This window comes from Centruroides vittatus, unplaced genomic scaffold (assembly GCF_030686945.1).
Source record: "Centruroides vittatus isolate TY-2023 unplaced genomic scaffold, ASM3068694v2 contig_484, whole genome shotgun sequence".
Taxonomy (NCBI): domain Eukaryota; kingdom Metazoa; phylum Arthropoda; class Arachnida; order Scorpiones; family Buthidae; genus Centruroides; species Centruroides vittatus.
In genome coordinates, this window is record NW_027122274.1 from 1,742,813 (window position 1) to 1,754,758 (window position 11,946).

Sequence of the window (11,946 nt, forward strand, 5' to 3'; positions counted from 1 at the left end):
ACACTGTTTCCCTAAAAATGACGTTTATTAATTATAAGATAGCTATTTATAATATATTTCTTTACAGACATATTAGTTATATGACTATTTGGGTTTTTAAATGTGTTAGAGAAAACATTTAAAAATTCTAATATCTAAACATTGTTTTTTCCCATATAAATTGATTTATAATAGTACATAAGACTATCAAACAGCCTGCCTAACTCTTATTGTTCTCAAAAATTCGATTATAAGTTAAAATTTCTTTAGCTTTATCAAAAGACTTGCTCTAGATCAGGGGACCCTAAACTTTTTTTTGTCAACTTCTTCAAGAATCTCTCAACCGTTTATCTCCTCTGTTTTTACTAATAGAATTACTGATACAGTAAATAAACAAATAGATCTGGTGATTCAGTGTTAATCTACACACCGTTTCCATATAAATTATAATTACAATAAATTTGCAAGAAAATTGTTCAAATTTACATCCCGGACAGCCAAATACAAAACCCATTAAATAATTTTTAATGAATCATTTTTAATCAAACCCTAGTTACCCCAAAAATGCCTTATGACCTTTGGGGATCATTATCAACCACTTGACCCCTACTCGACGATTTTTCGTTCCAAGCAAGCAAAGTTGTTAGTTTCCCCATATTTTTTAAAATTAATTCAGAAAAATACTATTTATTTTTCATTTTAAATATAAAACACACCTTTTTAAAAGTTAGATTTTTAAGTTTTTACTGTAATTTTTATGGAATTTTTTAAAAGAAATGTTGTCCTTGAAAATTTGCCACCTCAGAGAGATGCTTGCCGGTGCCTAGAGTCGGCCCTTATCAGAGATAGAGAAACTATATACTTTTGTAGCTTCTAGTGCGAGATAAAAATAATTTTAAATGGTATAATGTAGAAATAAATTTTCGGGAAGATGCATTCCATTACTTTTCAGATAAATTACTAAAAGAAAGGGAACAAAAGCTAAGAACAAGTAGCGTGACTTTTTTTTTGATTTGATAGTTTTGATTGTTTCTCTTTATCACTTAATATAAGGCATTCTAGGCAATTATGCTGAATATACATAGGCCTACTTATTTAACTTGCAATACAATATGTGAATTACAGAAGACCACGATAAAATATATGTGGTCTACTGATTTTAAAAGGTTTTCCACTTCGTTTTGAATATCATTTCTGGATTTACGTCACAGGAGAATTGTTAATAATTTGCATAATAAGCTTAATTAAATATAGATATTGTATATTAAAAACTGAAATTAATTTATTCAAGAACTTAAGTATGTTTTTATTTGATTTTTTAATACATAGCCTACGCTTTTTTCACTCTGTTTATATGAGATAGAAAAGATCAAATATTTATTATATTAATTAATTTTAGGGTTGTTAAAAGGAAATTGTTTGTTAAAGCTGTATATATTACTTAATAAAATTTTTAAGTTTTTGAGTAACCTATGTGTTGCCGTTAAAACATATGATTTTGATATAAGATGATGCAGTAAATACAAACAAAGGTTAATTTATAGTAAAAATTTATTTATAAAAATGCATATATATATATATTTAATTATTTATTTATTTAGCCCCTATAATTTTAATTCTCTTTAATAAGAAAACAGATCATTCAAACATTTTTAATCGTTAGATTTTATTGTTAAGTATTGTTTTAATTCAACAAAACACAAAAACACCTTGTTTTGAAATTGCCAAACATATATTTAAAGAGCTATATCAAAATTTAGAACGTAATAGGCCTAAGAATATATAATGATTGAGATATCAGTGCCAATTTGAAAACTATAAATTCAGTATTTTATATAAAGGAATATCTGCATAATAATTTTCCAAATGAATAAATATATAGGCCGACTACAATTAGCCACGGAAAAATCCTTTTGTTTATAGTGTGTGATATGATACGTGGTTTAAAGTAGATTACCTCTGACACAAACATAACTCATATACAACATTGTGCAGAAAAATATCTATTTTTTTAGTTAAATAATTCAATTTGTAATTCATTTCGAGAACATTTTTAAACATTCTTCTCCGAAAACAAGCATTCTAACTGTGACTGAAAAATGTTGATACTATATTGTTAAAGTAAAGTATCTACAGTTTCTTAATTTAACCCATTTCTCTTAAGGCTAATTAATTTTTATCAAATTTCAAAGTATCATCCTTATTTGCCACGCATTTATTTATTATATTTGATGTAGGCCTATTTCTCGTATATTAATTCTGTTCGTCAAATATCTACTGTTTATAGTAAATGAAATAAATATCTGCCTAAATATCTGTTTTTGTTTGCTATTTATATATCTGTGATCAAGATTCTTTGGACAGTGTATAAGTTAGAAAATTAAAATTTTTTGGAAACATTGGGATATCTGGTTATCTGGTTGATTTGATACTGCCTAAATAGGCTGTAATGAAATCTAAGCCTGTATTTCTGTATAGGAGCAAGAAGGTGTCTGGCCTTTTACTTTTGTAAATAAATAAATAAAATCAGATAATTATAGGAAAAAGATTTGAATGTGACAAACGCAGTTATAAACATGAATATAAAATATCTAAGAGTTTTACTTTTCATCCATAATATTAGTAATATAGGAGTAAATATAGGTTTATACGTGCTAATTTGGCCTTCTAATAGTTAGCTACTGTTTCTGAATTTCTGCCATGTTTTTTTTTTTTTTTTTTTTTTAATAACGAAAATAAATCAATCTAAAAGAACTGAAATATGTTAGTAATTTTTTGGTTGTAAACGAGGATTTACTTTTTGATTAAAACTCGAACAAGCATGCGATAAAATATCTATTTAAATCTTTCTAGCGTAGATGAAGAATAGAATTACAATTTTGCTAAATTATTCTGTCAGTTTTTTTGAAAGTATACATTAATTCTTTTAAAATATAACAAAGATAAGTAAAATTGTATGTAAACTGACTGTAAGCTCAATAAAGAACAGTCCTTTTTTCCAAAGATCCTTTCCTCTCTAAAAATGGTTTGAAGGAAATCTTTATTCAAGTTGACAGCACTACTTGCAAATTATAGATTAAAGATATCTACAGTGTTTTCACTGTACGACTCTCTGATAAATACCTTTTAAAATAGTATTTATCAGTTTTAATAAATTCTATCCGCTTGAATAATATCCCCGCCGGCGCCACATTGTCCATTCATCGGAAGGTCAAACAGTGTGAACACTGCAGTTATCTTTGATTTGTAAATTGGCAAGTAGTGCCGTCAATTTGAATAAAAGTTACCTTCAGTCCATCTTTAGATTGGGAAAACGTTTTTTATTGAACTCAAAGTCGATTTACATACGATGAATATCGCCATTTTAGTAGCAATAAAAAAATATTAACTTAATAATAAACATTTTTTTTCATATTAAGGTTTTAGAAATTCGTCACTATTTTTAAACATACATTATGCAAAATAAAAAATAATGAACAGTAAATATTTTATGTAGACCTAACTATATAAAATAAATAAAAACAGCAACAAAAGTTGTAAGTTTCTGTTAATATAAACTGCGCAACTTTCATAATTTAAGGGTTGTCTAACTCCATTTTGGATTGATAGTCATTCCCTTGGGTGTCATACGTTTCTCCTTCGTCGACAATTCGACTTTAAATTGACAGCTGACAATCTTCAACTACCTTAATTATTGAAATTAAAAAAAGAAGAAAAAATCAAGATTATATCTTGATATGTTAATATATTAAACTTATTAAAAACCTTAAATATAATTAATACGTCCATCATGATGCTTTAAATATCTTTATTATATTTATTTATAAATATAGCATTAGTTTACTGTAATAAATAATGATAATTTAATGTAGATAATAAAAAGCAAATTAAAATAATGTTTAAAATTAAATAAAATACTGTAATTTTTGTATATAATTTAATAGAAAAAAAATGACAGTCTTTATTTTGTAAAGAGGCTAAAGCATCTCTTCTAACTTCAATATATTTGAAATTATTAAAATATTTATGATTGCTTCTCTAATAACACAATTATTATATTTAACCGTTATAATTTAAAAAGTATTTATAAGGAAACATCTGCATCCTGGAAGGAGTGGAGAGTGGTGGGCAGATTAAGAGGCAAAATTCTTTGCTCTTCCTGTAAAGAAACAAAGATAAATGCATCTCTACATGCACGCATAAGGGGTTAGTAAATATAATCTATTATATTAAAACGAAAAAGTTCGCTCCTAATTAATTGAATAATTCAACACATTATATCTTATCTTCGTGATGGAGCATTTAAGAGCTCTTTTAATCGAGTCTCTCTTTAATTAACTGTCACGTTTTCAATAAATTTTTAAAATGTGTCTTAGATTTTTAGATAATTGACTATAAAAAAAATTACATTTTTATATTATAAATGAAATAGGTGTAATTAAATATACTAATAATTTAATAATAAATATATTAATAATTTTTATTAATAGAAATGTAACTGTCAGCACTTTAAAGATTATGACTTATACCATTCAAACTTATCAAGAAATGTTTATATTTTGTCTTCTGTTTTTATTAAAAAAAAAAAACACGATAAGTATGACTAGAAGTAGTAATAATCATTTTTTTAACTTTAGATACTTTTAAATTTTATTAGCAGATATGCCCAGCGCTGTCCTAGAGGACAAACATTAAAATAAAAATCATATTTAAGAGTTTGATTATTTTAGTCTACCAATATGTTAATCAAGTGTCAAGGGGACGAAATCAGGAGAAGAGATAGGATGTTTAGATTTTAAGGTAGATTATATTCCGCAGAGTTGTAGAGAGTAACTGCGAAAAACTCAATCCAGGCCGATTAAATAGTTTAGGAGTCAATAAGGGGTTGTAATCATGGGACGGATAGGACGTCTTGATGATTTATTGTAGACTATATTCTTCTAGAGAGTAACTACGAAAATTTTAATGCAGATTAATTGAAGGTTTAGAGGTATGAAGAGAACAGATTGATGGATAGACAATATCTTATTAGCACATATATATTTTTAATTAGTTTCTATAATTGTAACAATTTTAATAATTGAGTATTCTTCATCACAAATTTTATAATGGAATTTAGGCACATTTTAAAAAATTTCATCCTTTAATAAAAGGCTTTGATATTTTTTATAGAAAAATTTCACTTTCTTATTTACTTATCGACTGCCTTTCAGTTTAGGCTTAAATTTTAATTTAAGAAAATTTGCTAAAAACGAAAATAAAATGTATTTATCAGAAACCCTTTCTAAAAATTAATTTTAGACCTCATTTTGAATAATTAGTTTCTGATCTTTTAAGAATTTTATTTTTACAAATTTATTTATTCTTATTTTAATGATGATAAGTATATTTCAAATTCGAAGTGTTATAATGTCATTGAACTGACTATCTTATTAGCCAATAGTAACAATATACAAAATAATAACAATAAAATATATACCTTTATATACATGTATATAAAGATATATATTTATATAGCCTATGTACTACAAATAAAAAAATTAGAGAATAAGAGAAAAGTACGAGAGAGAATTCTCTTCTCTTATTCTCTTATTATCTGTTTTTATTATATTTTATTTTCTAGTATTACCTTTCTCTTCTCTTATTTTCACTTATTCTCTTAAAGAGAAAGCTTCTCTCTTCTCTTTAGTACAACAGAGAGAATATTATTTAGAAATAAAACTTCTAAATAATATAAGAAAAAATATTTATTTACAGCTATTATAGACTATTATTTCTTTAATAGTCTGTAATATGTAATTAAGAAGTTATTTATTCGAATATAGAAAAACGAATCTTTCTTTCTCTCTCTTAAAAATCGCAACGAAATTGATAAAATATTATAAAGAACAATGCAAAACTATTGAATTAAACAAAACCTTACTGTAAGAATATTATTTTAAATTATATTTCAAACAAAGTTTATTAATTTTTAATTTAGGAGCCTTCTAATAATTACGTGTACGCTTTCTAAGTCCCGCTTTTGATCCCACCTTCCTCTGTTGTATACCAAGAAACACTTCTGGAAAACTCTCTCTCCTTTAATTACGTTTGCTATAGTTTATGTATTACCTGATATTAAATAAATGACTTAAAAAGTTATACAAAAACATTATGATAGTTTATTCACGTAACTAATAAGAAGGCTTATAAGAACTAGTTCGTATTCCACTAATATCACTAAAAAAAGTTCAAGTTGATCTAGTAATAGTCTCTTTAATCCGAAAAATTGACGGTAGACTGTCTCATAGCTTAACAGGTTCAAACTCCTTTATTGCCTTTTTACAAATGCATTTCAGATCATTATTATTTTCTCTGACCCCTCTTCAGTGTTAAATTCTTCATACACTTCTTTTACACCTATACAGTACTTTCGGGTTCTGTTCGCATTGCCTTAAAAATTACGGTTTTTTCCATTGCAACAGTGCATTTGTAAAAAGGCAATAAAGGAGTTTGAAACTGTTAAGCTGTGAGACAATCTATCGTCAATTTTTCGGATTAAAGAGATATTACTAGATCAACATATAATACAGCTACCATAGAAAATATAATAAGTTCAAGTTGTCAATGCCTCGATCCCATTCCTCCCCGTCGTGTACAATGATATACTTTTCGCGACCCTTAAATTGTACGCATAATTAATGGACGGTTTCTTATGGAATATTTATTTGATTATAGTAATTATTCTACATAATCTGAAAAATTTAAATATAGCTACTTTTTTTATCACAAACAATTAAGATTGAAAAATATAAATATAAAATGATACAGTTAAAAATTTAAGAAATTTATGATCCTAACATAAAATTTTAAATATATTTCTTTAATTTAAAAATATAATCTTAAAGAAATGAAAATCTACCTTAAGTCTATTCATTATTTTTCTACTAATCAGTTTACTGCAAAGAAGAAGAATAAAATACTATAAGTTGTTTATTAATATAGTCATTTTTGTTATAACTTTTAAATCTCAATAAACGATACTGTAATTTTTATCCACATTATACATTCACTCGAGACTGAACACTTCAATACTCCATGATTGTCACATTTGAATAACAAGTAATGTAAAACATTTCTTGGTCGCTACTTCATCATGAAATAAAGAATCATTTCGTTCATATTTCACGCTCACCTTTTCATATTATACGGAGATGTCCCTGATAATAAGGTTAGTTACTTTTCATATTCATTTATTTGTATATAAAATTATTTTCACAGTAAAAAATATTTTAATACATAAACATTAATATGAAAACATTAATTATGAAAATAAATATGTTTATGAATATAAAAAATATGTATTTTTTTAAACATAAAAAATGAAAAGTAATACAAATAGTTATAAATTCATTTTTAAACGAAGAATCTAGAACTCTTGTAACTTAAGTTAGAAAAGTTCTTATAGGAAGTTAATTTCTTCTCATATAAATTGAGACGAAATAGGTGAGAATCTGTGCATTTTTTCCTTTCATCATACTTTATAATAATGTTTTTGTTATTTCTTTTCAGTTACAACAGATCCACGATTTAACGGACTTAAACGGCAATAGCGGACACCCTTCTCCCAATTAATCCGTTAAATCGAGGATCTACTATATTTTATTTTAATTATGCTTAAGGTTATTTTATTTTGATGTATATTGGTGGGATTCGGTATTATTTTTTATTCTTTCAACGAAAATATTATATTTGTCGTTTGATTTTCTTCTCAATTTTTCGTAAATTTGAGAATCTGACACTATTGATTAGTTCCAGAGACATTTCCAAACTTTTTCATCATCTTCATAAACTTCGTTATTAATCAATTTAGAAAATATCCAATGACAGTAACTGTATCGACTATCTGCCAACCAATGAAATGACATCAAGGTGTGTTTCACAATCTAAACCACTTCATTTTGCTTCTACGACAAGGGGGTAAGTGTTTAATTAAAATTTCCAGCCATCTGCTCTTGCAAACTTCCGTATAAATACAGAGGATACTTGTCACTTTTCTTCATCCACAAAGGTAAGTGGAGCGAATTGAGTTATATTCTTTCACTTGAAAGTACTTCAGAAGTTTTTGCTCCCAAAGACAAGTGTAATACCAAGATGCTAAATGTTTTTTGGATACTGATTGGTGTTGGGATGTGCATTACTGCTGTTCAATGTGATTCAGAGATGGAAAGGTAAGTCGATCCGCAAACACTTGATAATGTTTGCATTAATTTAATTAAGTAGCTGGTAATTTTTGAACGTAAGCATGTTAATTATCGCGAGTATACTTTTGTTGATAAAGTAAACTCTGTTGAATTCAGTAATTTTAAAATAATATTTATCATTATTTTAAATAATTTATCAAAGTAATATTACTAATATAAAGTGAGATTCTATTTAAAATCGTTAAAATTGAAAAATAGATAATTTAAATCTTAATAAAAACTAAAAATAGAAATAAATGAAAAAAAAAAAAAAAAACATTAGTCAAAATTCAATGTTAATTAAAAATGACTTCAGATTATACATTATTAAATAATGCTTAATGCTTATTATTTTTTAAAATGATGATTATTATTAGCTTGTAATTAAAATCTAAAACATTAATACTAAAAATTTTAGCAAAAAATTAATATTTTATTAAATAATTTTTCCAGTTCCATTAGAGACATTTTAACGAAAAGAAGATATTTGAAATATGCCCGGAAAGTTTTGGATGAGTTCAACAATCAATTGGACAATCTTCAGTGAGTATTTAGTTAAATTTATAATGAATATATAGGCCTATATATATATATATGTAAATTATTTCTCAAAATCTAACATGAATAATAAATTTAGATTATATCCAAAATTTGATTTAAAATCAGAAATATTACTATTTCAAATTACAATAAACCCTCAATTTAACGGACTAATTGGGGGAAACGTATGCCCGTTATTGCCTCAAGTTCGTTAAATCGAATATGGTTTAAAAACAGATTAATAAACAAGGAATCCCGAACTTAAAATGTTCAGGATGTGTTAAAATGTTATTATTTAAAAGTATGAATTAAATAGTATAATGTAGGCTACACTGAGTAATTTATACTCATTGACTCATTGTCCAATCTTTAGAATGCTCTATTAGCGAACAAATAGGATTTTAAATTTTTCGTACAGGACAAATCTTTTGTCCATTAGATCCGAAGTCTGTTAAATCGAGGGTTACTTTATTTGATTACATTTGAATATTGATATTGCGTTTAAACGTAAAACGGAATGATAGTAGTTAACGCGTTTGTGTATTCTTACTTTTAAGATTTGAATGTTTTATGAATAAATTACGACTGATTTTGATGAATAAATAAAGATTTTTATGGAGAATTCCCTAAGATTGTGACGAATAAAGAGATAAACCAATTATGCTTTATATAAATCTCATAGCAAAAATATACGGAAATTTTGTGCAATTTAAAATTGAATTTTTGAATATTTACAATAATAATATTTATTTGAGAAATTTACGATCTCGAGATATTAAAGGAAAAAAAGTCAAATTTAACTTCAATTTGACGTTTCATCTCAAACTTCCTTCTTTTTTCTTGATTCACTCATAATCTAATGATTAAAAATTGAGCCAGGAATTTGGATGTTCTACATAAAACTTGGCTGGGAACTTTATAAATTTAATATGCTTCAATAAATATTCATAACTGGATTATTTGTTTGTTTTTCTAGATTTTGTGTTCTTTTTCTAGTTCTAGCATTTTATTATTTTCATCGCATCAAAACAACGCTTTCATCAGTTAAACCTGTAAATATTTTTTGTTAATTTAATTTTCATAAACTTAAAATTTAAAATCTGAATACATAAAAGCGAAATCACGAAAACAGCTTCTAATGTACCGAAAGATAGTGACTTGATATGACATTTCGACAAAAAAAAAATTATTAATATTCTCTATAAGCACATAACTTAGGATAGATCAGTTTCAACGAATTTTTAAGATAAAATCTTATTTTATATTTATCAAAGAAAAGAAAAATTAATTTATGCAAGCCTAATTGTTTTTCCTATGTATTAGATTAGATTTAAATTCTCATTTTTGGAATTTTATTCGGTTTAGATGGTTCATTTTCGTATTTCTAAAACAACTTTTAAAATTATATTTATAAGAGATAACCTTAAATTAAGTACTCTACGTCGAATGGAAATAATTTTAACCTTGAAAGAGGCGATCATAAAAAATTAATATATCTTCTATCGCGAGAGACGTGTTCAAAAATATTTTTTATAAATTAATGTAGACGAATATTCCTTATTATACTAAAAAATTACTAAGGAAAAGAATACCTAAACAATGCAGAATCTCTTTTAAAATAATCTATTAATGTTTAGAATAATGGAACAATTTCTTCATAAAGAATGGAGATAATTTTACAATAAATGCTTTTGCAATACGTACGTTGCGTGCGTTTTTGAACTGAGAATATTCAGAATTCAGAAAGATCAAAGCGCACTACCTTGACACAGCATGATGACATCACACAGTTTTTATAAAAATAGCTGGTCCCGCCTTCGAGCCACACCAACAGGCTGATCACGTTTTCTAGGAGCTTTCTTCACGTGTCTAACATAGGGACAGTTTCCCGTAGAAAGTTCTCTCTGGAGACACTCTCCTTGGCAGAAGTCGTGCTGTGTCGTCTTAATCCATCAATTCTCGAAATTTTGATATTTTTATGAGCAAGTAGAGAATCCTTAAATGAGATATTAAGATGGGATATTTACATTTTGAATTTTTATGATAAATTAAATAATTGATGAATAATATATCTAATCGTACAGATAACTTATTTGAGAGCTAATGTTCCATATAAAGTTTGTCAGAATTATTTTAATCGTTTCATAGTTTAAGAGCTATTATTAGGATGCCAACTCTTCCGAATTTTCTGGCAGACATATAAAATTTGGGGAATATTTCAAAATTCTTCCACTCCGATTTGAGGCCTCCTTCTTTCGTATTTGTTCGAGAAGACGATCAGTTTCTTACATGTATATTAAAGCAGATTAAAGAATAGGCCACAGAATTTTACTATTGCTGAGAGCAAAAAATGGGAAATCTCCCGAAATTGTTTACTCGTGTATCTGAACACTCTCGGAATCAATTCTTCCAGGAGTTGGCAAGCCTAATTATTATTCACAGTTTAATTTTTTTATTTGTTTGATATTTCAACAAATAATGTAAGATTCTGTTTAATGTAACTTCAAATTTAAAAAGTAAAAAAATAAAAACGAGAGAGTGAAAATTAATAAATAAGTTACGTAATCTTATTGTATTTTAATTGTTTTATGTCTAGTAAAAGATCATGTGTATTGAACCTTCCTGGAATGGACTGCGAATATGGAGATATATCTGGAAGTGGAAAAGATCAAGATTTCTGGACAAGTGGACGAACTCCTGGCAAAAAACGAAGGTCTTATTGTAACTTGGGATTAGGAAACTCGGAAGAATGCTTAACCAAACAATTGAAAGACGACATGACTGATTTTAACAGCTGGAATGACAAATTTCGACCTGGAAAAAAATAAATATATATATTCAATTTAAATCAAATGACTGTTTGAAAAATGATATCTTCGTATAATTGTTAATAAATTTTTTCCCTCGCTTATTGTACAGTGTACTTTTTTCGAATATTGATTTTCTATGCACTTCACTGAAATAGAATAAATACGAAAGTTGTTTAACAACAGTTTAACTACTTTTAAATTTAATTAAATTATTTATACAAGTGAAAGGATGAGCATTGCCTTAAACAGTTATAAGCTATAAATGTAATTAAAAGATGATAACAAAAAAAAAAGGCGAATCTATAAGGGTAGCGACTTTTAATTCGTGTAAACTACATAGATTTAAATAACAAAATATAACAAAAAAAGTGATTGTAGTATATATATAAAATCAA

The 11,946-nt window shown here is 26.3% G+C and overlaps 1 protein-coding gene across 3 annotated transcripts; it reads left to right on the top strand.

The window, feature by feature from the left end:
* The first annotated feature begins 4,095 nt into the window (after positions 1-4,095).
* On the top strand, positions 4,096-11,652 carry LOC136977966 (uncharacterized). Of its 3 annotated transcripts, none has more exons than XM_067273582.1 (4): positions 4,096-4,185; positions 7,832-7,938; positions 8,655-8,744; positions 11,338-11,652. In XM_067273582.1, exons 2-4 carry the CDS (start codon positions 7,880-7,882, stop codon positions 11,567-11,569), a joined length of 381 nt encoding a protein of 126 aa, XP_067129683.1. In that variant the 5' UTR covers positions 4,096-4,185; positions 7,832-7,879; the 3' UTR covers positions 11,570-11,652. The 3 variants fall into 3 exon arrangements, with proteins under 3 accessions (XP_067129683.1, XP_067129682.1, XP_067129681.1); XM_067273581.1 differs by lacking the exon at positions 4,096-4,185 and adding an exon at positions 8,030-8,189 and having other exon boundaries at positions 7,843-7,938; XM_067273580.1 differs by lacking the exons at positions 4,096-4,185; positions 7,832-7,938 and adding an exon at positions 7,945-8,189.
* Positions 11,653-11,946: the final 294 nt, after the last annotated feature.

What these genes read in the sequence shown, in the direction of transcription:
- LOC136977966 (XM_067273581.1), top strand. Translation starts at nt 8,113, where the DNA reads ATGCTAAATGTTTTTTGGATACTGATTGGTGTTGGGATGTGCATTACT. An exon ending in TGTGATTCAGAGATGGAAAG is followed by an intron (nt 8,190 to 8,654) that starts GTAAGTCGATCC and finishes TAATTTTTCCAG; the next exon opens with TTCCATTAGAGACATTTTAA. An exon ending in AATCAATTGGACAATCTTCA is followed by an intron (nt 8,745 to 11,337) that starts GTGAGTATTTAG and finishes TTTTATGTCTAG; the next exon opens with TAAAAGATCATGTGTATTGA.